Raw genomic sequence first — 26745 nt, 5'->3', positions numbered from 1 at the left:
CAGCTGTACCCTTTTGTGCTTCCATAAAAAGGGTTTATTATAAAAGTGATGAGTACCAGAGACATGGTCGGGGTCACGAACAAGGCTGCCACGGTGGGGATGAAGTAGAGGCATAGGAGGGCGGGAGTTTTTCCTGTGTTTGGGAATGGCTCTCTTTCAACATCCTGGGAACCTTGAGGGCCACATCTTAATCGCTGTGGTCCCTGAGCCCAGCCCAAACCTGCAGCGCAGTAGGCCCAGGATGGATGAAGGAAGACAGAAAAATGTGTCCACCTCCCAATCTCCAGGATTGTGCCTTGTCAGAGAAAGGCAGGACGTTCCGAAAATGGAAAATGGATTGATTACCCTGTGTTCACACTCCGCTCTGTCCAGGGGACAATTCTTCTTGCCCCCAGGCCCGTTCTTGGAAGGAGGTGTCCCGATGGCTCAATGTCATCTCCTCTCTGCGCTGATAATGGTTCCATTAGTCATGGCTCCGGCCTCCTTTATCATATCCAGTCGGACCCTCTGACGGAGGTGGGGAGGGGCCCAAGAAAGGATCCAGGATAAAAGCAGCAGCGGGCGTGCCAGGGCGAATGACCACCTGACCGTGGAGGTAGGAAGTGCACAGCTGACCCTGAACTCTGACTCTGCAGAAGGGTAGGGAGTCCTACTGCACGGAGCAGAGCTGCTGAGCAGGAGCGGAGCTGGGTGGGGCGCGGGAGGACCCTCCGCTCTTGGATCCCGCCCCTGCACGCGCCGAGCACTAGACTCAGAGCCTCGTGCCCTCGGACAGCAGTTGCTCACTCGGATGCAGCGGGTCGGTAGCGGTCTCCCCAAAGGGAGCCAGGTGGCGTCCAGGTCTCCCAGCACAGCCCTCACTGAACAGAACCAGGTGGCCACGCTGCCGGTGCAGCGGCTCCAGGATGATGTGTCAGCTGTGCGGAGCAATGTCCACGTGGAGAACAGTTTCCAGATGAAGATGGATGCCCAGGGCTTCGGCCCAGAGGAACTGTTGGTGCAAGTGGACGGCCAGTGCCTGACGGTGACGGGCCAGCGGCAAAAGGAGAGCTACGGCCCAGATGGGAGCGGCTACCGCATGGCGCAGAAGTTGCACCGCCAAATGCTACTACCACCGAACCTGGATCCCGCCGCCATGACCTGCTGCTTAACACCTTCGGGCCAGCTGTGGATCCGAGGCCAGTGCGGGGCGCTGCCTTCCGCTGAAGCTCAAACAGGACACTCCTCGAAACTCAGGAGTCACGGCTCTAAGGGTTCCGGCTTAGCCTGACCCAATAAACCGCCATAGTGAGCAGCAGCCTTCGTGTCCGCGGTCTCTTCTTGGGGTTGGGGTCAGAGGTGGAGGTATGATGAAGGTAGGGGAAGGCCAGAAAGGCACCTCAAAGTGCTGGTCCCGGGAGAGGCTGGGAGATGGGGGGGGGGGGGGGGGGTGCGGTGTGGTCCTACTCAGCACGGCTCTGCTTGGACAGATAGCCCTTGGGGGCTGAGAGCAGCAGCGCCAGCAGGGAGCAGCAGAGAGCCAGGAGGGTCCAAGAGTCCCCTAGTTCCAGAACCAGCAGAGGGCCTGCTAGAGACCAGGGACCAGATGGCTTGGACCTGGTGTGAGGCTATTGTCTTGGCCTTATGATCAGTCCAAAGTTCCAGGTCATTGGTGTTCCTCTACAGGGAAGAGGGCATTCCCTCAGTCCTGATACTGATGCACCCCAAACCCCGAAGAGCTTGTTTCTGGTGTTTCAGAGACCAACTGTTTTTGTTTTCCGTTGTGTGTGTTTGTGTGTGTGTTGTTTTGATTTTGAGACCAAATATTTTCAAATCTGGACTGCACAATCACCCCAATATATTCTACAGGTGGTCAGGGAGAGGAAAATGCAGGACCCCCAACTTCAAACTTGGTGAGATTCAGTTCCAGGTCACTCTTAACTCCCATGCCATTAGTACTGGTAACAGTAAGGGACTCTTTTTCTTGGTTACCAAGACACCAGTACCCCCTCACTTGGAGTGAGGGGGAAGCTTCTGTTTAACAAGATTCAGTGGTCCATTTTAAATTAACTTCAAGTAAGCTAGAGAGGATGTAGTCTGATAAATTCTGCCAGAGAAAGACAAGACAAGCAGGAGGTCAATCCATTGGCTGACTATATTGACAAGATACTGATTGGTTACATGTTGAAGAAAACATACAATACAAAATACAGAAAAAGTTGGTTCCATTCCCACCCACTCCCCCCTTACCCACCCACCCCCCAAATACTCATCATCGTGATTTGGTCAGAACAGGGCTCAGAGCCAGAGGTCAGGGTGACCAAGGATGAGGGGGATGGGGTGGGCTGTGGGCAATGGGTTCGTGGCTGTCACAATAATGCTGTGGTTTCTCTCCCAACTGTATGTCAGGGGTGAGGGGGGACTGCAGCCTGATGCTAGCCAGCCAGCTAAGGGAAGAGCTGTCTCTCCCTTCCCTAGTCCCTAGGGCCTGCCCCATGGCCCAGAACCAAGCACACGCCAAACAGTGAGGATATGGATGCTCTTGCTGAGCCCGATTAATCAGCAAGAGGAAAGGAGGGTTACTGCTCCAACCCCTGCCTCCTCACATATAAGGGTGGAGGAAACGGGAGCATGTGGCTACGAAGGGAGAGTGGGAGAACAGTAGAAAGGGCAGGTAGTGGGAAGAGATCATATATATTAAAAAAGTGACTTAAGACTTAAAATTGAATTAGTATTTTTACAGAAAGGTGCAGGTGGAATAACTCACTCCGGCCTATGAACAAAATTATATGGAGAAATCATGGTGGACCCCCTCCCTCTGCCCCCTCCCCCCATGGTGGCCCGAGTAGTTAAGTGCGATTGGTTAGAGTGGATTCCAGTCAGGTTGTTCAGGCGGAGGAGGTGGGGGCAGTGGGCAGGCAAGGGGGGCTCAGTTGCTGCAGCACTGGCTCCGGCTGGCTGGGTTGTTCTCCTGGAGGTCCACACCTCGGTTCCGGCCCGGAGCACCAGCTGCATTCTGGGGCTCATTCTTGGGGAGCTTCTTAGCTGTTTGGGAGAGAAGGAAAACTGTGTTTGTGGGGGTACCCTAATACTGTCTCCCAAGTCCACTTGAGTAGAATCCGGCATATTGAGGGTTTTACTTTTATGTGTCAGGTACATTCTGAGTGTTTCAGGAAACTGAGGCAAAGAGAGGTTAAGTGACTTGCTTAAGACCAGAGTTATAGAACTTGAACCAAGCAGGTTGACTTCAGAGCTAAATGGGTTAAAAAATCCTAAGTGGTGGGTAGGATGGTGATATCGGGCTTTAGGTGGGTGGTAAGCTTAACAGTAAGGAAGTGAAATGTTGAGACTTTAGTCCAAGTTTTAGAAACTTCTGGGATGAACTATCTACATCTGAGAGTTAGATGAAAAAGAAAATGACTTTATCAGAATACTGAAAATAGCGGAAGGTCTGTCGGTGAAGGGACTCCACAGACTTACTACAGAACAGCAGGCATGTGCTAAAACTCAATGAGAGCAGGAGAGGAGAGGCACCTTACCTATTGCCATGAAAATTTCATTCACATTCATTGCTGTCTTTGCTGATGTCTCCATGAACAGCAAACTGTTGTCGTCTGCATAGGCTTGTGCTTCCTGATTTGATGGAGTTGAGAAAGTGGGTGGGAGGAAAATGTTGAGTTGGCAAGGGCTGGGGCCCAGAATAAAAAAATCTTCCCTGATTACAGTGCCTTATACACAATAGAGACAATGCAGGGGTTTTCAGGCCTATAGCCTTCCACTCGGGGTTCCTCTGAGACGTGTGTACCATACACCCTGTTCCCCATTTCAGATACAGCACCTCTCACCTCACAAACATTGGCAGAGGTTTTACCAGGTGTCCCTATGCCCGTTCTACCTTCTTGCTCTTTAAAATCACTAGGCTAGGAAATACTTCTAGAAAGTTATCCTACAAATACAGTTGCACATTTGAACAAAAGCCAGTGTGGCTCAGTGGTTGAACATTCACCCATGAATCAGGAGGTCACGGTTCAATTCCCAGTCAGGGTACATGCCTGGGTTGTGGGCTCAATACCCAGTGCAGGAGGCAGCCAGTGATTCTCTCTCATCATTGATGTTTCTATGTCTCCCTTTCCCTTCCTCTCTGAAATCAATAAAAATACATTAAAAAAAAAAAAAACACAAAGCACAGAAGTATGTACATACTGACTGCAGCACTGTTTCCAGTCTTTTGCTATTACAAACAATCTTAAAGTTTGGGACTGGTAAAAAAAATTAATTAAATACATAAGTATGTAAAACACATCTCCATCTACGTAAAAAGGGATTTACATACATTGTGCATATTTCTGGAAAGACCAGAAACTGAGGAACTTGGGGAAAGGAAGACTGAGTTTCTAGGTTAGAGACTTAAATTTAGTTCTATATACCTTCTTGTACTGTTTAAATTTTACTATGTGCATGTATTACGTGAAAAAAATATTTCTTTTACAGTGTTTCATTTAAAAATGTACAGAAAAATAAGCAGAAACTTTAGCTATCCATATGCACACATACCCTACTGCCAAGAAACAAGGCGAGGCAATTCCTTTCAGCCCAGGCTTGAGTCACAAGAGGACAGCACATAAAAGCGCCCCTGCTGCCTCCCAATGTCACCCTTCCTGCAACCCCTGAGTAGCCTGGGGAAAGCCATGCAGCTGGCTTACTCCTCCCCCAGGTCCTGTCCATCCCCCACACCTGGAATTCCACGGCTCTCTTGTTGGCCAGGTCTGCCTTGTTACCCGCCAGCGCAATGACGATGTTGGGACTGGCCTGCCTCTGTAACTCCTTCACCCAGTTCTTGGCCCGTGCGAACGTATCCTGGGAAAACAGGGCCGGAATGTCAAAGGGACAGAGGAGGCATTCTGCCCAGGCCACACACTAGAGAAGCTCCACATGGCAGAGCCAGGTGTCTACAAGGTCACCAGCCTGAAGACTCTGGCGAGACACCCCAAACAGCCGAGGAAATCAGCCCAGACCCCATCCAGAAACAAGGATCAAGAAGTTAAGGAAAAATCTTTACTGTGTTGGTGATGTCATAGACCACGATGGCAGCCTGGGCCCCCCGATAGTACATGGGGGCGAGGCTGTGATACCGCTCCTGTCCAGCTGTGTCCCAGATCTCAAACTTGACTGTTGTGTCGTCCAAGCAGACAGTCTGTGTGAGGAAGGCCGCTGTAAGAGGGAAGGTGGTGTTACCAGGCAAGAAAGAGCTGGGGAAGCCATCCCCACTTATCTCCACTGTTGCATCCAGGGCTCTGGCACTCAGAAGCCTTCTGCGGAGCTGGGCACAGAGAAGCAGCCTGCAAGGATGGGCGGAGTTTGTCTTTTCGTACATGTGTTGAGGGGGCTGCAGAATGTACAGGCTTTAGAGACCACACTGGGCAAGGGCAGCCTGCTTGCACCTAGCCATTTCAGGAGCACTCTCTGAAGAGGAATGCAGGGGGCAGGAGAGGAGAAGCCCAGGGGAAACCTGACTCTAAGCTCAGCAGGGTGGGCCGGATCCCGCCCCCCCCCCCCCCCCCCGCCTCCTTCCTCCTTCTCCCTCCCCTCAGAGAACAGTCCAGCTGGAAACCTCGCCAGCCCCCGTTTGCTCCAGCCCAGGGGTGTCACTGGCCTTGTTTCCTGAGGACACTTACACACTTAGCTGTGCTAGGGACGCCTGAAAGAACACGCTGTTCCCCTGCCAGAGGAGGCTGGGTGGCCAGCTTCCTAACGGCCCTGCCACCTCCAGGTACACTGGGCTAGCCACAACCCCCAGCTCTGACCTGACCCATTCTTGATTGACCACCCTGTGGCTTGACCTTCAGGTAACACCTGACCCTTTCTTTGTCCTGAGGAGGCAGGGGAACATGAGGCACTTGAGTATATGCTTCAAGGAGCTGGGACAGGCAGGTGGGAGTCCCCTTGGCCCCGGGACCCATCAGAGGATCCCAGAGAGCTCTGTTTTTGAAAGCTTGCTCTCCTATCTGCCTCCCCCCTCCTCTCTGAGAACACGGGGCATCACTCCACTTCCCCTCTCCGGCTCCTGACTCGAGTGCTGAGGAGGCAGCAGAAGACTGCTGACACGGCCCGTTTTGTTTCCAGCTGCCTGGAAACCTCCTACCAACCAGGAGGGTAGAGAAAAGATGACTCAGGCCCAAGGTTGGCCCTGGCCCCTCAAGGTTTGTACTGGCTACTAAGGCAGGAGGCTGAGTTCAGACCTTTACAACCTGAATGCTGACCACTGGGAAATCAAAGAGGCTCTTTACTCAAGAAAGAGTAAAGGTCAGCTTCAGAAATGCCAGCCACTCACCAAGCCATTTCCCCATTTTGGAAAGTGGGAGAGGCCAGGGCAGATGCATGGCCTGGCAAAGTAAGAAGAACCCACAAGAATCCAGACTCAGCCTCTCCCTTCCCAGAGGCTGGGTCTGTGGAAGGGTCTTCGCCAAAGCCACACAATAATAAAGAGGCAGAACCAGGAGAGGAAGTCAGTTTTGGCTCCCAGCTAATTCTCGCTAGAAGCTTCTTGGGACTTAGGCATGGAGACCAGCTGTTGGAATTTGTTTCAGGGCCCAGATGAGGAAGGGGCTGCCCCCTCCCCAGGTGTGTTTAGTCTCTCCAGGCAGGCAGCTTCCTTCTCCTCAATGCCAAGGCATTTCTTTGGCCTTCCTGCGGCCACCCCTGCTCCCTTGTGTCCACTCACCTCCAATTGTGCTCTCCTGGTACTCGTGAAATTGTCCCTTGACAAAGCGGAGGACAAGGCTGGATTTGCCTACTGCAGACTCCCCCAGCAGGACTAGCTTAAATTGACAGATCTTGTTCCCAGCAGCTGGTCCATTGGGTCGTGCTGCACCTCCCCGACCCGCCATGGCCCGTCCTGCTGTAGCGGTACCAGTGAGCGTGAGGGCAGGGGCCGGTGCTATGCAAAGAGGCACTTAGTGGGAAGGGGGGCCTCCAACTGCAAGGGAGAAACCAGAAATACTGGGTTAGTCCAGAGACTGTTGTGCAGTGAGCCCTTCTTAAATCACAGGTCTCCCCCTCTGCCCTCCCTGATGACCTGGCTTCCACCCCCAGAAGTTAGGAGAAGAGCCCGACTAGGCTGTACCACACATGTATTTGCTCTACAACATCTGAGTGGTAAAGAGAAAAGCGGTCTTCCAACTTTAGGCTCATGCTTCTGAGCAAACACACTGACTTGCCTATCCCAAATGTGTACATTCACATACAGATAAACACATACAGGAGAGGCATGGGCACGTGGCAGCCTGGTGACAGTGGAATCAGCAGACTTTTTGGGTACCAAAAAAATCGCCCAGGAAGACATTAGGCTCTAGACCCGTGGTCGGCAAACTGCGGCTCGCGAGCCACATGCGGCTCTTTGGCCCCTTGAGTGTGGCTCTTCCACAAAATACCACGGCCTGGGCAAGTCTATTTTGAAGAAGTGGCGTTAGAAGAAGTTTAAGTTTAAAAAATTTGGCTCTCAAAAGAAATTTCAATTGTGGTACTGTTGATATTTGGCTCTGTTGACTAATGAGTTTGCTGACCACTGATCTAGGTCAACAAACAAGGAACTTATAGTCTGGTAGCTAAAATCACAGCCCACCTCTGTGCAAAGCCAGAGGGAAGCCAAGCAGGGCACGGGGAGTCCCAGGAGAAAGCTCCTCAACCTTGTGGGTGCTCAGGGACGAGGGCCTGGCCAAGTGCAAGTTGTTATTAAAATAGTCATTTTGTCCTGCCATCCTCAGAAGGACTGACCAACTTTCTCAGTCTGAGGCTGGACTGTGCACTGGAATCCAAGTCTCACCCTGAGCCTCTTCCCCACAGTTCTCTCATTTTTATGGGCCAGAGGTCTCACACACATTAAAAAACCAAACACACACAAAACCAAACACACACCAAAGCCAGAGCTCTGCTGGCGGTCAGAACGGCTGCCAAACTTCTCTTTTAAATAGAGACCTCAGTTCCATTCTCTACTGGCAGAGAAAAAGGGTGACGCAGAGGAAGAACAAGGGGAGTTATGGGAGGGCGGAGACAAACATGGGACACTGAGATCCGCACCCCAGCAGCTGGTGTTCCAGCAAGGACATCTTAGTCACTCGGTCTGTGATAGCTTTGGAGGTGTAAGCTTTCTTTTTTTAAGTTTTGGAACTGCAAAGGATGAGGAACCTATCTTCAGAAGCCTCTAGAAGAGGTATATTAAAAGCTATCAGAACGTACACAGTGCTTTACAAATAAGTACTGTGAGTAGATATCATGACCTGAACACTGCACACAGAATTTAAACTCAAGTTGGAAAGAAAAGATTTTGATGAATGGAGTGTATGCAGGAGGGGTCTCTGGAACAGGATCCCAAGGAAGCCCTGGCCTGCCCCCTGAGCAAGGGGAGTACATTCCCGTGCAGTCAGGATAGGACAAGGGTGTACATGAAGAGGCAGGTGTTTGTAGGAAGCAGTGGTCTGCACGGTATGAGAAGCTGACAGCAAAGGGCTTGCTTTGTGCAACCTCAAATCGTTTTTCACGTCCAAGTTCTCCCAGCAACGTGTTTAAAAAGTGAGCTTCAGGAAGAATGATTCACTAACCAGGAACAAGAGTTTCCCTTCTGGGCAGCACCAAAGGAAAAGAGGCTTGAAATGGGGCCACCTCTTTCCCAAGAGTACAAGGAAGGAAGAATGAAGGGTGGAGGGAGGAGAATCTCAATTAGGGACAAGAAGTGCCAGTTTTGAAATATTTTAGTTTAAGGTGCCTTCTCTTTTCGCTCCCATCAATGGTTTTGCAAGACTCTATGGCCCTTGAGACAGAGTTGTGCTTCTGGCTCCTCTGAGATGCCTCCCTCACAATGCCTATGTACATACTGGGAATTCAAAGAGTGCTTACCAAATGAAATAATTCTCAGAGACAGGTAACATTTACTGAGCACTTGCACAACCATTATCTACTCTAACCTTTAAAACAAAGGCTTTTCAGACGAATAGCCTGATGTTCAGGTATTAAATGCCCTGCTCTAGGCACCCAGCATACAGTTGATAGAGCCTCGTCCGCAAACTCGGGTTGCCTGCATGCTCATTTGTCTCCCTGCCATTCTCCCTGCTGTGGAAGAAAGATGGAGACAATGCCCACCTCGTGTTTGGTTTTGGGTGGCTGGGTAAATGAGACATTCTTTTTGTGGCAGCAGCTTTGCTGGCCCAGCAGGGTCTGGCTCCAGCAATCACGGTAATTCTCCCTTCTCTAAGTACTCCCAACAGAGGGAGGAGCCACTCAAGGCCACAGCAACAGAGGGAAACCACGATGGAATTACAAGTTGGTTATTACCACAAATTCACGTGACAGAATCTTGGCCAACCAACAGTGTGGCGGGGGCACTAGAGGAGAAGGTACGAATGAGTGGGGGAGGGAAACAGATAATGAAGTCTCCGATTCCAAAAATCAATAAAACAAAACCCCAAAGCAGTTGGGACCCTGGCTACCAGCACCTACAAGAGAAGAAAAATAAAGGTAATATCTAAGTTTTGTTCCTGTCAAACCAGTGGGTTTCCAAATCTGCCCACACAGACCAAATCTGCCCACACAGAATCTGATTTTTTTTTTTTTAATGCTTGCAGTATTTTTTTTTAATTTTTATTATTTCAGAGAGGAAGGGAGAGGGAAAGAGAGATAGAAACATCAATGATGAGAGAAAATCATTGATCGGCTGCCTCCTGTACACTCCACACTAGAGACCGAGCCCGCAACTCTGGCATGTGCCCTTGACTGGAATTGAACCTGGGACCCTTCAGTCTGCAGGCTGACGCTCTATCCACTGAGCCAAACCAGTGAGGGCAGAATCTGATTTTTTAACAAGTCAGAAGGACAGGAAAGTAACTCTTATGCAGTGGTTCTCAACTCTGTCTGCACATCAAAATCACATGTGCAGCCAGCCCCTGGAGGTTCCGGTGACGGCTTGGAGGCGTGCCCGGTATCTGTATTTTTTAAAGTGCTGCAGGTGCTCCGCCTGGCACAAACTGGCTGGTGATATGTTCTGCCTGGATGCTGGTCCTGCCGTCCAACCAGAGACACCTCAGCAGGCACACCCAGCACTTTTTATGGCCTGCTGCCTCGTGGTTTTCCTGGCGCTACTTGGTGATCACATGAACAGTCGGAGAACCTTACCAGACGATAAAGCATGGAGGCGGCTGATTTTGCCATGAAGAGCACACCCAGACAGGGGGTGTCTAAGACAGGAGAAGGCCACACCCAGAGCCCCAGGAAGCTTGATGCCCTCCCCTCCGGAGCAGGTGAACTCATGCATGGATCTGGACTGCCGCCTAGGGGAGGGAATCTCACTGTGGGAATCCTTCCTCCTGAACCAGTGGCGAGAATCATCCACGGGCGCAGTCAGCTGATGGAATTATAACCAAAAATGGCACAGTAAATGTCTTCCTTCAGAAAAATCACATTCTCTTTAAGAGATCAAGCTGTGGCTAAAGTTTCTTATAAGATACATAATGGGCCAAAGATATTAAAAAAAACACACACAAAAAAACAGTTTATTCAACACCAAGAAAAATACATGAATAGGATGAATTTCCTCCTGAATATGTTCTTTCTTTTTTGTTAATCCTCACCTGAGGATATTTTCCCATTGATTTTTTTTTTAAGTGGAAGGGAAGGGGAGAGACACAGAAATATCTATGTGAGAAACATAGATTGATTGTCTCCCGCACACGGTTGAGCCTGCAACCGAGGTTCATGCCCTTGACTGGAATCGAACCCGGGACCCTTCAGTCTATGGGCCATGCTCTATCCACTGAGACAAACTGGCTAGGGCACTCATGGATATTTTCATGAAGCTGGTGAAATGGGTACAGCTTTGGAACCATGACAAAAGATGCTCTTTGCCGTGACCTGCTTCCCCCACCCTCCCAATCAGAACCATGGTTTGTTTAGAGGCCACAGATAATGAACACTTAACCTAATCTCACATCTTCACAGGAAATGAGGATTAATGCAAGGACTAAGGGGTCTGCTATACCTTTTACCACAATACATATGAAAGGGCAGAAGGGATCCAATTTCCTAAACACTCTGGCCCCGTGAACAGGCATAATGGGCATATGCCCAGCCAGTTCTGGGGCCACGGGTGGAAGAGAAAGAGAAAGAAAAAGCAGAACACTACTCTTCCTTGCTTTGGGTTCCTCTGTTCTGGATACTACAGGTTAGTGGGTCTCAAACTTTTTTCATCAGAATCACCCTGGACATTAAGAAAGTAAGCCTGACCAACGGAATCAGAATCTCTAGAGGTGGAATCTCTTCTCTAGCCCATGAAGTCCCCCACTTCATACTTTGTGTCCTTCCTGGTGAAAGGGTGAGCAATTCCAGCTGATGGGTGTCTCTCACGCTTCCTGTTTGCTTCATCGACTTCCTCTAGCTGACAGTCCCAGCACAGCTTGGATAGTGAGCTGATTAGGGAAACCAATCAGACTCTGTTGACCAGAGGCTGGGTTGGAGACTCACTCACTCAAGGTTAGCTGGAAAGGGGCGTGGGGGCGGGCAATGAGAGCCAAGTGACCTTGCCCAGCCTGCCCTGGAGGTGGCTCTGGCCAGTGACTCTTCAGCTACACTTTACTCTGGAAAAACGCATTCCTGCATACTTAACAACACAAGAATTGGCTAGAGAAGCTGATAAGCAGAAGCAACTTGTTAGCTAAAGAGAAGGAAACACGGAACACAGGAGAGGTGATTCGCTTCAAAGGCTGAGGTGGAAGACATTTAAAAGCTCAGATCAGCTGGGGGATGATTTACCCACAGCTCTTCCTCCAAGCAGAAAATCACCACACTGCACACAGGACCAGGGGGCAGACCCACAGCAGGACTACCCGGGCCTCTAGCTGGTTGCAGACCCAGAGGAAAGAAGAATCTGAAGCCACACAGGCCATGAGTCACATGAGGTATCCACTCGCTATTCCTCAGCACAACTAGCAGGTTAGGACTTGGGAGACTGAACCGGGTTTGGTTAAAGCCTGGCTCTACCGTTTATTAGCCAAGTGACCTTAGCCAAATCAGACAAGCAACTGCTGTCAGCTTCAGTCCCTTATCTATAAAATGGTAATACCAATCACATAGGGTTGTTGGAAAGGTTAAATGAAACAACGCATAGCATACACAGCAGAGTATTGGGCTGAAGGTAAGGTTCCAACAAGGGGCAGGTTTATTATACTAAGAAGCTAACTAGTTTTACTCACTAAAAAAGGTCCTTGAAGACCTAATCCTCCTCTTCCCACTACAGAGGAGGAGATAAGATGAGGCCAGGTGAGCTGCTTAGGGTCACAGCCAGATAGATGGTGGCAGAGCCCAAGCTCAGGACTCTTAACTCCCCCATCAGACATAGAAAACCCAAGAATATTACTAATACCATTCCATCCACTAAGAGTAATGAGGGCTGCCACCTTCTATGCATGCTTTAATAAAATGTGTCCTTTAAATATGAAAAAAAAATGGTTTTTTCATAGGACCTAGGTCCCCCCTGGAGAGTATAACAGAGGAAGCTTGGCCCTGAAAAGTCAGGTTGAGATTTAAGAGGCACTCTGATGGGATGTATCAAGCCAGGGCTGGGGCTCCTCATCCTACCTGGAAGTACGGGGCTTAGGGGAAATGGCAGCAGGAGAGGAAGGGGTGCTGTCCTTACGCAGCCACAGCAAGACGACTCCCTTTCCAGGGGGAAGGGAAGTAAATCACTCCAGAGGGGGACTATGAGTGAGCTGGGTCCCACACCACAGGGACAGGCCCTTGAATCTTCTCCCAGCCACCCAATTCTCTTAGCTGGGATCAGTTTCCTCTCATGCCCCTTTCAATGATAAGACTCTTCAGAGACTGAGTGCCTGAACGTGCACTAGATAACACATCAAAGGCCCCGGTGGAGTCCACAGAGCTCCAGCTGAGGCCACCAATTCCACCAATACCTGCAAAAGGGACCAGTATGCAGGAACACCAGGAAGCTTAAATCCTGCATACCCATGACCAAGTGGTCCTTCACCACAATGTCCAGGCTGAACCTAGAGCTCTGCCAGGAGTCAGCCAGGACAGAGCACAGCTGCTTCTGCAGCCCTTTCCTTGGTGTGGGAAGGCCTGATGGGCCACTCAGGATAGATGTTAAGCTGGGTTAGGTGAAGACCCCTTGAGCGACTGGTCCCCAGCTTCCGGATGCCCTGCCCCAGCAAGAATACCACAAAATCGTTCCCTGAGCTCCAAGCTGCTTTCTCAGCTCTCGACAACAGATGGGTTCCCCAGGGAGGCTGAGAGAAGCAGAGTCAGCACTAACTTCAAGCCAAGGATGGAAACCTCCAATCCCTGTTCCCTCTCCTCCTGCACCCACAGGGAGGAAGGCTGCTGGGAGGGACATCTCCACGTAGCTGCTGACACAGCTTGGTCAGTGTGATCTACCCGTACTGTCCACAGAAGGTCCCCAGGGTTCATGGGCAGCTCTAGGACTCTCACTCACTGGTCCTGGTGGACAACAGAGGAGCCATGCATTTGGGTAACAGATTAGGGAGGAAGGCCAGTCAGACAGGGGACAGCCTGCAGTTGTACCAGCAGGGCTTTCCTGCCTACTGAGTGTAAGGGGCACCACGGCCCTACGCCCTAATAATGATATTCCCAAGAGATTATTCTCCCTAAGAGGTCCTGGTCTGACTCAGCACAGCTCAGTCAGCAAGGTTGTGGCAAATTTTCTGGTTCCAACTAGGGCAGCTCTATGACACCTCAAGCAAAAGCTCAATTTGAAATGTGGCATTTTCTTCAGCACAAATCAACACACACGTCCAGCTACAGGGCATGGAGAGGATGGAACTGAGGCTGTGCGATGTCTCACACACACCCCCCCCCCGCTGCCCCCCCCCCCCGCCACCCCGACTCTTCACCTGCCAGTGCCAAGTGAAATGCTAAGAAGAGACCCAGCAAAGGCAGAGGTTCTTCCCTGGCCCCAGCCTATACCTGCTCCCAGGATGGAGCACGAGTTATGCGAAAGCCAGTCAGACAGACATAGGATCTCTGCTGATTCGCAAGCCTCACAACTATCCTGTATTTATTTTACTCATAAAGTTACCATTTAATTAGGACAGTTCTGACTGGACTCCCATCAATGCAGGGCCCACCTTCCCCTCTGTCTCAGGAGGATCTCTGAAGGGGCCAGGAGTACCAGCCAGGACAGCTATTACTTCTGCTGCTGCCCCAGGCTCTGAAAGACTCCAAGAACCTCTGCTGAGGATCAGTGTCATCACAGCACCTGCTCATCCAGCCACTCATACCAATAACTGCAACAGACGCCTCTCATAAACCTTTGTCTTTACAAAAAACAAAAATTACAAGAAAACCAATTTACTTCACTGCCCTCTTTGTTTTGCCCTCCGCTCCTACACAGGCAGCAGAAGACACAGGTTGTGTTTGAGAGGAGAGCAGAGGAAGAGAATTGCGTAGACACAGGTTGTGTTTGAGAGGAGAGCAGAGGAAGAGAATTGCGTATCAGGTACCAGCAAACCAAATTCCTCTTGCTCAGTTACCACACACACTGTAGTCAGAGGCTGCCCAAACATCAAATGAGGCCAAAGTTCCCACTGTGAAATCTGAGGGACAATGGCTGCTCTCAGGGGCCAGGGCGCCAACGAACAATACTTTAGGCCAACTTTTTCTTTCTTAACTTTTGCTGAACAAAATGTAGAATGGTGCCAGGTGAAGAAATTAGGCAATGAATGGGTCTGAACAAGTTTCAATGAATGAATCACATTCTACTTCCATGGCCCCAAATTTTCGAAAGACTATTGTGAGTGTAGGGGTTGGAGAACCTGCGAGGTTTGGGAGTAAGAAAGTGAGAGAAATTAAGGACATTGTTGCAGATGAAAAGGGTCACAAAACAAAATTCTTGAAGGATGGACTTTGTGGGTTTCTTTTGTTTTAACAGCACACATAACATCAAGCCTGACACACAGTAGGTGCTCATAAATGTGATGAAACGTCCTGGCCAGTGTGACTCAGTTGGTTGGAGCATCATCCTGAACACCAGAAGGTGGCAGGTTTGATTCCCAGTTAGGGCACATGCCCAGGTTTCAGTTTCCCTGGAGTGGAATATCATAGGCTGCCTCAAGCACGCTCCCTATTGGGGATCAAGCCCGCAACCCGGCATGTGCCTTGCCTGGGAATCATGAGAATCAAACCTGCTACCCTCTGGTGTACCGGATGATACTCCAAATGGAGCCACACAGGCCTGGGTCATCGATGTTTCCTTCTCTCTCTCTACCTTCCTCTCTCTAAAATCAATTAAAAAAATAATACCCCTCCTTAAAAAATAAAATGTGATGAAGTGAGCCTGAAATATAGGCCTGGTTAGGTTTGGCAAGTAAATGGGGCAGTTGAAAGCTTAAATATACACCCATCTGCCAGATGGTGCAGATCCCCGAAGAGAACCACAGCCCAGCAGACGAGACACCTCACTATCCCAGATAAGTTCCTCCTGCACACGGGTGAAGAGCACAAGTGCTCGAGTCAGACAAACTGCAAGTCCTGGAGCCACCTTGTGACCTAGTGTTGTGTCACTGAACCCATTTCCTCACACGCGCAATGGAGAGAATACTATCCATCTCCCAGGGCTGTTGGGAGGAGGACGCATGTAAGACTCTTAGCAAAGGGCCTGGCTCAGAGCAAGCACTCAATGAATATTCAAAGGGCAGGGAAGCCCCTGCCCCTCCAAGTCCCTATGAAAGAAGTGGATTCTTCAATCGAAACCTTTAGGTACTATTCAGGAATTCCTTTTGTTTCCATTCTTCAGTGTCCCTCATTTGGAGAGAATTCTGAATTGGACAATTGCTATGGTCTGAATGTTTGTGTCAACCTAAAATGCATGTTGAAATCCTAATCCCCAAGTGATGGTATTGAGAGGTAGTTCCTTTGGGAGATAAGGCCATGAGGGTAGAGACTCTCATGATTGGGATTAGTGCCCTTTTAAAGGAGGCTCCAGGGAGCTTCCTTGACCCTTGCATCAAGTGAGGACACAGTGAGAAGTCGGCAGTCTGCAACCGGAAGAGGGCCTTCATCAGAACCTGACCATGCCGGCACCCTGATCTTGGACTTCCAGTTTCCAGAACTGGGAGAAATACATTTCCTTGTTTATAAGCCACCTAGTCTGTGGATTTTGGTATAGCAGCCCTAACAGTCTAAAACACCAGTGTCCTAGAAAAAGGGCTAGTCACACCTAATGTCCTGTATCCTGTCAACAACCCTAACCTTGTATTCTCTGAAGTCGGGCTTCCAAAGCCACAAAAATGCAGGGAGAGACCACCACCATCCAAAAAAATCAGCACTGAGTTGAAACCCCAAACCAGGCAAACTATAGCCCCTTAAAACAACTGCCCCTCAAAACAAAGCGATCCTTGGGATTAAAGCCCAAATGCCCGCCCTTTCATCTCAAAGCCTCATTCAGGAAAGGGGAAAAGTAGTTCAGTTGTGGAGAGGGGGAGGGGACAGCACTAGGACAGCTGACAAAGAAACCAGAGTTCCTTTTAAAAACCAGCTGAAAATACTAGAGGTTTGGAAATTGGCGTCATTAATCACCACAGTCTTCTGAGTAAGCTCCAAGAGCGGTTTGATGACTAGGAAAGAAGCCTGGGTTAGAGAGGCCACCCACGCCCTCCCCTGTGCCTGGGATGCTTCTGACAGAGCCACCTGAAGGGGACACCCACGGAGCTATGAATAGAAGGCAAGAGACTTGTAAAGCAACTCCAGTCAAGATTCCAAGTTAGTGTTTCCAGTAGGGCTCAAGTTACACACCTTCAGAGGGATGACAGTACAATAGAAGGATTTAAGCTAGTCAATGATTCAGGATTACAGCTCACAGTGACAGCCTGCCTCGAGCCTGCCTAGAGCCATAAGCCCTGCACAAACCCTCCCAAAGGGGTAGTCCATTTTTGAATGGCAGGGAAAGAATGCTGGCCCAGACTTACATGGACTCTCTTATGAGACCCAGAGTCCTGGAAGGTTTGGCTGGAGAACTTAGTGCCTGAAATAGAGAACGATTATTACCTCATCATCCCAACTGGATAGCAGACTCCAGAGTAAACACCAAATCTGACCATTTCTGGATCAAAGCGTTAGGCAGGGGTATGAGAAGTATGAATGGGTGAGCAGAGAAGCAATAGACTGCTATTGGGATCAACTCCCAGGATTCTCACACAGTGGATTTCTTTTTTTTAATCCTCACCAGAAGATATGTTTTTTTATTGACTTTAGAGAGAGGGGAAGGGGTTGGGGGAGGAGAGAGCGAGAGAGAGAGAGAGAGAGAGAGAGAGAGAGAGAGAGAGGGAGAAACAGTGCTGTAAGAGAGAAATATTGGTCAGTTGCCTCTGTATGCACCCCAACCTGCAACCTTTCGGTGTACGGGAGAATGCTCCAACTAACCGAGCCACCCGGCCAGGGTGCACATAGTGGATTTCCCAGGTGCATCTCCCACCTTACCCCACACTGGAGTCTTCAGTGACTGTGACTAACCATCAAGAGGAGAAACAACTTGAATCCATCCACGTAACTCTATGTTAACATACCTAGAGGAAATGTTTGCTTAAAAGGCAGTGGCCTTGGAGAGACAGCTAATTCTAGGACTGGGGCAGGAAATATACAAGGTGAGCCTGGAGCATCTCATAGTGCCAAAAAGTAAGGAAGTGCTCAAAAAATGAAAACCAAAAGCCCTCACTATGAAGAGGGTTAGTCAAAGAGACCTGAAAGACGTCCCAATGATCAAAGCTGGGACAACTTAAGCAATCAAGTAAAGTAGTATTGAATTATAAACCCAAGTATAAAATAAATACCCATGAGTCCATACTGATGTAAATAACTGGGCATACAAACAGGGAGAACAGACAAACCTCTTGTGTACAAGAATTCCAAATAACCCACATAAATACTCTGCCCTTAAGGAGAGGAGCATAACTTGCCACTCGTCAACTGTGGGCTACATGTAGTGACTTCCATCCAAAGAGGATGTCAGAAAGGGGGAGGAGAGACAGCAACTTTACAGTGAAGCAACCTGTCAAGCACCACTTCAGTCAGGTGATAAAGCATGTTGATTGTATTTACCCTTGACAGGACATGATTAGAAAGGCACTTCACCTGTGGTCTTCCTCCCAAGAAACTCATAGTCATAACCCAATGTAATCGTGAGAAAAATATCAGGCAAATCCCAATTGAAAGACACTACAAAATACCGGACTAGTACTCCTCAAAACTGTCAAGGTCATAAAAAACAAGGAAAATCACCCTGGCCGGTGTGGCTCAGCTGGTTGGACCTCCCGTGCACCAAAAGGCTGCTGGTTCAATTCCAGGTCAGGGCTCAAGCCCAGGTTGTGGGCTCGATCCTTGGTGGAGGGCATGCAAGAGGCAGCTGATTGATGAAGTTGTGCTCTTACACTGATGTCTCTCTCTCTCCCTGTCTCTAAAAATCTATACAAATAGTAAAACAAAACAAAACAGTAAGTCTAAGAAACTGTCACAGCCAAGAGGAACCTAAGGAGATATGACAGTTAAATGTCATGAGTCCTGGAACAGGAAAAGGACATTAGATAAAAACTAAGGAAATCTGAATAAAGTATGGACTTTAATTAGTAATGTATCAACATTGGTTCATCAATTGTGACAAATGTACAATACTAATGTAAGACGTTAATAATAGTGGAAACTGGGCACAGGGGTTTGTGAGAAAACTGCATTACCTTCATACTTTTTCTAAAACTATTCTGAAATTAAATTATTAATCATTAAAAAAACAAACAAACAAAAAAAAAACCCAAAACAAAGAAAGCAGCCCTGGCCAGGTGGCTCAGCTGGTTTGAGTTGGAGTGTCGTCCTGTATACCAAAAGTTTGCAGATTTGATTCCCAGTCAGGGCACATTCCTAGGTTGTGGGTTCAATCCTTGGTTGGGGCATATACAGGAGGCAACCGATCGATGTTTCTCTTTCACAGTGATGTTTTTCTCTCCCTTCCCCTCTCTCTAAAATCAATAAAACCATATCCTCAGGTGAGGATTAAGAAAAAAAAAAAAAAGAGGCAGCAGCTCATCTTGTGACAAAAAGAGATGCAAAGACTCTAGTTACCATAAACTCATGTTCATAAAGATGAGTCAATTTTACAGGGAGCTGGGCCGAGGGGTAAGTAGATAGGGCTTGGTGGGAAGCACTAGCAATAGTCAAGGTGAGCAGCCCAGCCAGCATGGCTCAGTGGTTGAGCATCTACCTATGAACGAGGAGGTCATGGTTCTATTCCTGACCAGGAATAGAACATGCCCAAGTTACAGGATCAATCCCCAGTAGGGGGCGTGCAGGTGGCAGCTGATCAGTGATTCTCTCTCATCATTCAAGTTTCTATCTCTCCTTCTCCCTTCCGCTCTGAAATCAATCTATATATATACCTGTATCTATCTATCTATCTATCTATCTATCTATCTATCTATAGATATAGATATACACATATATAGACATACATATACATAGATATATATACATATAGATATACAAAGTCGAGGTGAGCAGAGGATAATACCCAAATCCTGCAGGTACATGGCAGGGGAGTTTAAAGGCCACATCGGTGGGTTACAGCTGCTGGTGCCACTTTCTTTTTTTCTTTTTTTTTAATATATATTTTATTGATTTTTTACAGAGAGGAAGGGAGAGGGATAGAGAGCTAGAAACATCGATGAGAGAGAAACATCGATCAGCTGCCTCCTACACACCTCCCACCAGGGATGTGCCCGCAACCAATGTACATGCCCTTGACCGGAATCGAACCCGGGACCCTTGAGTCCGCAGGCCGACGCTCTATCCACTGAGCCAAACCGGTTTCGGCTGGTGCCACTTTCTTAAGTCCACCCTCTCAAGAATGAGCCTTATGCAGATGTGTAAAGTAGCACCCACAGACCAGAGTTAAATTCACTTCCACTGACCCTTGCTGAGTCCTGGCCCGGGGTCGCTGCTGCCTCACCACACGCAGCTGCAGAAGCACAGCGAGCAGATCCACATGCTGTAGAAGTCAGTCAACAGGACTGTGGAGAGCCAAAGCCACACCAGCCTTCTCCTGTGAAGCCGTTCACTGGCGATGGAGGTCTGGAAAACCCCACCTTCTGGAATTTAGTCTGTGACCTGCCCCGCTTCCTCCCCATCTCCTCTGTCATCTATACCTAACATTCATCCTATTTACCTGTTTGCTCTTCTATCTGTAAGCAACTTTCTGGTGGATGGACTGAAGAAATGGCACGGGCTTTGGGATCAGATGGATGTGAGTGTGAATTCCAGGTCACCACATCCAAGATGTGTGAACTCAGGAAGTGTGTTCAATGAAATGGGTAGGCATTTGCCTCAAGGGCAGATGGGAATGTCTGCCCTCAAACAGCCACACTGGGAGTGACAATGCTGAGCACCATGGTAGGACTGAACACACTGAACATGACACAATCGGTGCCCCTACAGGGCTCCACACAGGACAGGAGGTAGACAAGGTACAATTCGAGGAAAGTAAAGGGAGGAAGAAAGCCCTTAGGCTACCTCAGGGAGGGAAGGCTTCATGGAGGCAGTGACATGCTAACTGAACTTTGAGAGAAAGGAGGGAGGTGGGGCTCCCAGGCAGGTGAAGTGGAGAAGAGCCTTCCAGGCAAAGGGAAGAACACACAGGGGTGAGGCAAGGAGGGGCTGTGCTGCACAGAATTCCAGCACAGACTTTTGGTTCTGTCCCTGCTCTGCCACTTACTGCGGAGTTCCCCACGATAACGGGATTAAACGCAGTACCTTCCTCCTGGAGCTATTGTGAAGACCAAAGGAGTCAATACATGGGAATGGCTCTGGAGTGCCTGGCACATCTTATATAATAAAAGCCTAATATGCAAATTGTCCCCTCGACCAGGAGTTCGGGCAGGGTAGCGGTGGCAGCAGCAGCAGGCAGCCGGGGGAAGGGAGGCCCCGCTGGCAGCTGGCAGCCACTAGGGACCCTACCCATGCACAAATTTTGTGCACTGGGCCTCTAGTATGAAATAAAGCTCAAACAGTTTAGCTTTTACTTGAATTGTTGTTTCCATATACAGGAGATAAGGACATTTACTCTGAAAACGAATCTCTTACTATAGCAGGCTATTAATGCAGAGGACACCCTAAGAAATATTCTAATTCTCCTCTGCCAAGGCTCTTCAAGGCACTCTTACCTGGATTTGGGGACATCCTAATTTACAAATCCTATTGGAAACAGTCCTTCTCAAATGGCCTCAACAAATGTAACCCAGACTCAAGTTAGGGGGGAAAAATGCCAAACTCTAGGAATCTGGGAATCGAACCCAAAGAAGTCTGCTGTAACCAAAATATTGTCCTCAAGTTTCCTGTTTTAGCTATATTCATGCAAACTTTGCATTCCAATTTATAATAGAGCCAGGACTATTTTAATATGAAAATGTTTAAAACTGAGTAAGATTGGTCCTGGCTGGGTAGCTCACTTAGTTAGAGCAGCATCCCGCTATGCCAAGGTTGGGGTTCGATCCCTGGTCAGGGCACATACAAGAATCAACCAATGAATGCATAAATAAGTGAAACAACAAACTGATGTTTCTCTCTCTCCCTCTCTTCCAAATTAATAAATAAACAAAACAAAAAACTGAGTAAGACTGAAGTGCCTACAAGATGCAAGATCTCATCTGGTCTATGACTCTGAGTATCCACAGCACATGACCCCAGTAGATCCAAGAACTCCAGTGGGAGAAAAATAAGCATGGTCTTAGTTAACAATGTATTCTGTAAAACGGGAATACAACCCACAGCAGTTCTGTTTAATATCTATGAAACAAGAAAATATGTGAAACCGTCCAGCAAAGGATTAGCATCACAGTGATACTTGTTACAAATGCTGAATCAGAATCATAGGGATGAATTATCATGTACCTTCAAAATCCCATGGACCTGTCCTGGCTGGTATGGCTCAGTTGGTTAGAGCATTGTCCCATGCACTGAAGGGTCACAGGTCTGATTCCGGGTCAGGGCACATACCCAGGTTGCAGGTTTGGTCTCAGTCAGGGCTCCTTCCAGAGGCAACCAATAAATGTTTCTCTCTCACATCAATGTTTCTCTCCCTCTCCTTTCCTCTCACTGGAATCTATGAAAAAACATATCCCGGGGTGAGGATTAAAAAAACAACCACCCCATATGGGGATCCACAAATTTGTTATTTTGTTGAGTATCTATTCTGTGCCAGGAACTGGACTAGCTGCTTTACCTCTTGTTTCTGATTCTGCAAGATATTTTGTATCCCCGTTACACTAGAAGAAACAGAGGCTCAGCAAAGTCAAGTAATAAGCCCAAGGCCATGCAACTGGTAAACGGGGGAGTCCAGATGACAACTCGGGTCTGACTACTCTAAAGCTCTCGTGCCTTCCACCCCATCACACTACCTCTGTTTACAGGGCAAGGGTTAGAAGAAGAAAGTTCTTTCTAACAAGTACTTGCTTGTTGAAGCTGAATTAAGTTTATGTAAACCTTGTTCTCTTTCCATGTAAATTCTAGTGAAAAGAGCTCTTGGTGGAGAGCTACATTCTTCGCACTTACAAGCAGTAGGCAACACCAAAGGGGAATCAGGGGGCTAAGCAAAAGCCAGCTCTGCTGGTTCCCCGTGCCCTTAACTCTATCTAGAGCAGTGGTTCCCAACCTTTTTTTGGCCATGCCCCACCTAAGCATCTCTAAAATCCTGAATGCCGCCCCCCCATGACATATAATTCTTATTATTCAAAAAGTGAACTCCTAGTCACATGGCAGAAGCTTAAAAGGCCATTAATGTGCTCTAAACAAGCTTCCAAAGAACATGGCATCCATGAAAGAGAAAAATAAAAGAACGAAAGGACAGTTGAAGTACTGAGGAAAAAATCACTAAGAAATTGTTAAAAAAAAATATGAAGTGATATGAAAAAATAGCAAATAAAGTTTCAAAATATATGAGAACTGAAATGCATAAATGTCACAATATATATTTTTATATACTGTATATGAGGCCCCTAGAGCCAAAAGAAATGCAAAAAATTCACTGTTAATAATTCATTCTCAAATTGCCCCTCTTAAAAACTCAAATTGCCCCCGTGCGGGACGTGTGCCCTACATTGGGAACCACTGGTTTATAGGGACCCCTGGGTCCACTCACTTTTACTTTCATTTTCTAGCCATCTTGACTTTCAGGTTCCTATAAAATTAATGGCATGCAGATGTCAGCAAACTCTTGGCCCATACAGAGTAGTGACACAGGACTCATAACTGCCATGGTCTCCACAGGCAGAAGAAAAGGTGGTCAAGAAAGAGGCTAGGAGGGTGGGGGAGGAGAGAGGACGAAAACCAGAAGCAGAGGATCCCAATGATGCAGAATGCTAAAGGGTCTGTATTTGGGCCACTGGCTGCTCACTTTGCATGTTCATTCCTTTAACACAGACCAAAGGAGGGCCCACTATTAGGGAAGACGAGGCATTTAATCCCAAATCCCAAGTCCTAGCTCTACCACTTTCTAATCCTATGTTCCAAGGCAAACTACTTAAATTCCTTCAGTGGCATCTCTGAAGTGGAGGTACAAATCCCACTATCTCCCAGGACGCTTAATGAGGAACATGTGCGAAAAGAACTTTGCAACTTGAAAATAACTTCTGAAAATTAGTTGCCACCACCTTTCTATAGTATAAAGGCAGAAAAAGGCTTACTAGTTGTAAGAGACAAGAGGGGAGAAGAAGGGCATCACAGAAGAGGGGCTTCTATCCCACACAGAGCCCTCTCTTTCTGCCAAGCAGTGTCAGATCTCCTGAGATTTCTGGATGCCAGAGTGGCTGCCTAACCACCCGGAGCACTGGTGCTTTCCTTGTCTCTCTGAAAGGGGCAGCTTATCCTTCAAAATTGGAGCTGGGAGAACATGCCCAGACAACGAAGGTCCCCTCGGAAGACTGGTCAGCTTCATCCTGAGACTCCCAGAGTTCCAGAAACCACAGCCTACTACGAAGGAGGTAAGTTTGGTCAGCAGGCCTGGTGAGCGGTCAGGCCTCCCAGGCTCTGCCTCTCAGAGGCACAGGCTAACCAGAGTAAGAGAAACTAGGTTGCCTGCACAAGTCTCCAGTGACCCTCCAAAGAAGCCCAGACGGATAGAGAGCTTGTGATCCGACTGTCGATCCTAATAAGGTGTTGTTACTGTCCAGTGAAAAATGAAATAAGTGCATCCAAGGTCTAGCTCAAAAGTTTGTAGGAAGCAGACACTGGTGACAGTCCAGAAGCAGTCAAAAAGATCTCAAGGCAGAAAACACAAACAACTAGCACTTGTAAGCAGCATCCAAGGGCAGTAAAGATAGCCCAGAACTCTGAAGAAATTCCCAAAGATTGCATGGCCTTCCCTCCCTTCCTTCGCTGTAGATAGCTAGGGTCAGCCATGGCCTCAAAGAGTCAGGCTGCTCTCATTCAGGTACAGTCTCTGGACTGTACTTTGGTCACATAACAAAGAACCTCCCAGCTTGATCTGAGACAGCAGCCATTTCACACACCTAAGTCCCAAGCAATAGACAAGGATCAGATGTCAGCATGGGCTGTCTCTTGGAAAGGCTGGGGGAATCAGCACTTTCTGGCATGTATGGACGTTCTTTGGGCTACAAAAATTAGCACATTAAGAACCCAAAGGTGCCACTGTGATGTCAATTTATTCTTCTGTAATCTACAATTTGTTCAAGGCCAGGAGGGACTGGAGATATGTGGAACTAGAAGTGGCATCTACCTGTTGATAAGAAGGTATGTGTGTGTGTGTGTGTGTTTTTTGGGGGGGGGTATTGGGGGGGGTTGAAAGAGATAGCCCAGGACCCTTGAATTCCAGGCTCTTCCTTTTTTGTCTCTTTTTTTCTCCTCCCTAAAGACCAGCAGACAGCAGTCCCAGGAGGAGCAGTCCCTCTGAAGCAGCTTGAAAACCACTCACGTGCTCTGGAAGGACAGTCCTGAGCCTGGAGCAAGGAGGGAGGAGGAGAGGAGTGAGAAGATAATGAATGGGCAGATCCACCCTGAGCTGTAGCCAGAATTGAGCAAACCTCAGCTAAAATTTTCAGAGGCAGGAAGGGAGATACACTCATTGGATAACACAACTAGAGAACAACATAACTAGGGGGCAGGGCTGGGGTCAAGGGGGCAAGACTAGAAGACAGCTCATTCCTACTTGAACTCTGCTGAGATCCTGGTCGGCGCCTGGCTTGTGGAAAGAGAGGAAGTAAGGAGTTGTGCGACCCTGTGCGATGTGACGGTCTCACCCAGGACCCCCCAACCCCCCGCCCTTCCAGGAAATTGACATAAAATTCCTCCAGGGTTGGAGAGACAACTGTTTTTGTGGGAAGGGGGAGAGAAAACGGCGACAGACAGCACTCCTCACCACCTCTAAAAGAAGGGAGACAGGCTCCTTCACACCTGGCAAAGATTCCTCCAATTCTGGAGCGGAACTTAGGGTCTCTCCCTCCCACAACTGGGCTGGACAGGCCAGAGGGGAGCCAGGAGAGTTTCCCAAGGCGCACGAAAGGCAGGTAAGGGAAGGAAAGAAGAGCTCCCTTCTTGGCCTGATGCCTGGGGAACTCCTTAAGAGGGGGCTACGGGTCGGGGGAGGGGTCAGTCTCCCTCTAAGCCGGAATGGGCGGGAGGAAGGGCTACCCCGAAGACACCTCAACGCGAGCGGGACATTGGGTCCCGGGACGGGGACACTCACGGCGGCTCTGGGGCGGCGGCGTTACTTGGGGCCAGGGCTCGGACAGGCTCCGCTCCTCTCCCCCCGGCGGTGTCTCCGGCCTCCACTTCCGCCTTTCAGCGGCTCCGGATCCGGATCTCCATCTCCGAACCGCCCCTCAATACTTCAGGTGACTGACAGGGCGGAGAGACCAATGAGAGGCATTCTTGGCGGACTCGCAGGCGGCGCCCTTGGAGGGCGCGGGAGAGGCGGGAGCGCACGCGCTAGGGACGCCGGGACTTGTAGTTCGCAGCGCTGGGAGGAGCCGGTGGCCGCCAGGGTCTTGGGCGTAGGGTGGAGCCCGCTCCGGGCTAGGCGGAGCCCGGCCGGGAACTTTTTAAGGCCAGGCCTGCCGACCGCCTCACCGCGGGTTCCGGGCGTTACAAGGAGAAGCGGGTGGCGGATAGTTGGAAGAGGGCTGAAGGCTGTTGCAGAATTGGGAGAGGAAAAACATGGTGTGAATGGGGCCGCTTGGTCTGATCCTGAGCTCTCGCTAACCCGGAGAAGCCCGTCTGCACTTTCGGGCCAAGTCAGCTCTGGGAGCTCGACTATTGGGAACATTCTGTGATGGGGAAGGTGATGGAAGCGCTGTAGGAAGGGTTCTCTGGAGGCTACTGGGTGAGATCAAAGGGAGAGCTCCTGCCACTGTCCAGCGGTGAACTAGGACCCTCCTCCTTTGGCTAGACTCCAAAACACACCCGGACTACCTCTGCGTTTGCCTGCCCCCACACCCAACCAGAACCGGCTCTTGTCTCTGATGCCAAATGCAGAGCCGGACCACTTCTGCTTTGTCTCTCCTCATCCATAAATACAGATTAGAACCACTTCTCTTTGCCCCCACCTTGCCCTCTCCATAGGCATCAGGGCTGTTTTTTCTGCTCCCTTCAATATGGATTAGGACCACTTATGCTTCTGCCCACCCTTTACTCCCCAACAAAGACCATACCTCCTCTGCTTCTGCATCTCATCCCTTGGGACACGATTCAAAACCTGTA

The 26745-nt window shown here is 49.0% G+C and overlaps 2 protein-coding genes across 2 annotated transcripts; one reads left to right on the top strand and one right to left on the bottom strand.

Moving 5' to 3' along the window:
• The first annotated feature begins 20 nt into the window (after positions 1–20).
• HSPB9 (heat shock protein family B (small) member 9) lies at positions 21–2135 on the top strand. The gene has a single exon (XM_080679754.1). The coding sequence runs from the start codon at positions 791–793 to the stop codon at positions 1268–1270; it is 480 nt and encodes a 159-aa protein (XP_080535880.1). The 5' UTR covers positions 21–790; the 3' UTR covers positions 1271–2135.
• RAB5C (RAB5C, member RAS oncogene family) lies at positions 2111–25992 on the bottom strand. The gene is made up of 6 exons (XM_080679753.1): positions 25733–25992; positions 6701–6955; positions 5039–5190; positions 4714–4836; positions 3519–3612; positions 2111–3024 (listed from the first exon to the last, which is right to left on the bottom strand). Exons 2-6 carry the CDS (start codon positions 6864–6866, stop codon positions 2909–2911), a joined length of 651 nt encoding a protein of 216 aa, XP_080535879.1. The 5' UTR covers positions 6867–6955; positions 25733–25992; the 3' UTR covers positions 2111–2908.
• Positions 25993–26745: the final 753 nt, after the last annotated feature.

The sequence above is a fragment of the Plecotus auritus genome (assembly GCF_963455305.1).
Source record: "Plecotus auritus genome assembly, chromosome: 7".
NCBI classification, from domain to species: Eukaryota; Metazoa; Chordata; class Mammalia; order Chiroptera; family Vespertilionidae; genus Plecotus; species Plecotus auritus.
This window is presented reverse-complemented; position numbering and strand designations above follow the sequence as displayed.

What these genes read in the sequence shown, in the direction of transcription:
- HSPB9 (XM_080679754.1), top strand. Translation starts at nt 791, where the DNA reads ATGCAGCGGGTCGGTAGCGGTCTCCCCAAAGGGAGCCAGGTGGCGTCC.
- RAB5C (XM_080679753.1), bottom strand. Translation starts at nt 6,866, where the DNA reads ATGGCGGGTCGGGGAGGTGCAGCACGACCCAATGGACCAGCTGCTGGG. An exon ending in CCAGGAGAGCACAATTGGAG is followed by an intron (nt 5,191 to 6,700) that starts GTGAGTGGACAC and finishes TCCCTCTTACAG; the next exon opens with CGGCCTTCCTCACACAGACT. An exon ending in AGAGAGCCGTGGAATTCCAG is followed by an intron (nt 3,613 to 4,713) that starts GTGTGGGGGATG and finishes CCATCAAATCAG; the next exon opens with GAAGCACAAGCCTATGCAGA.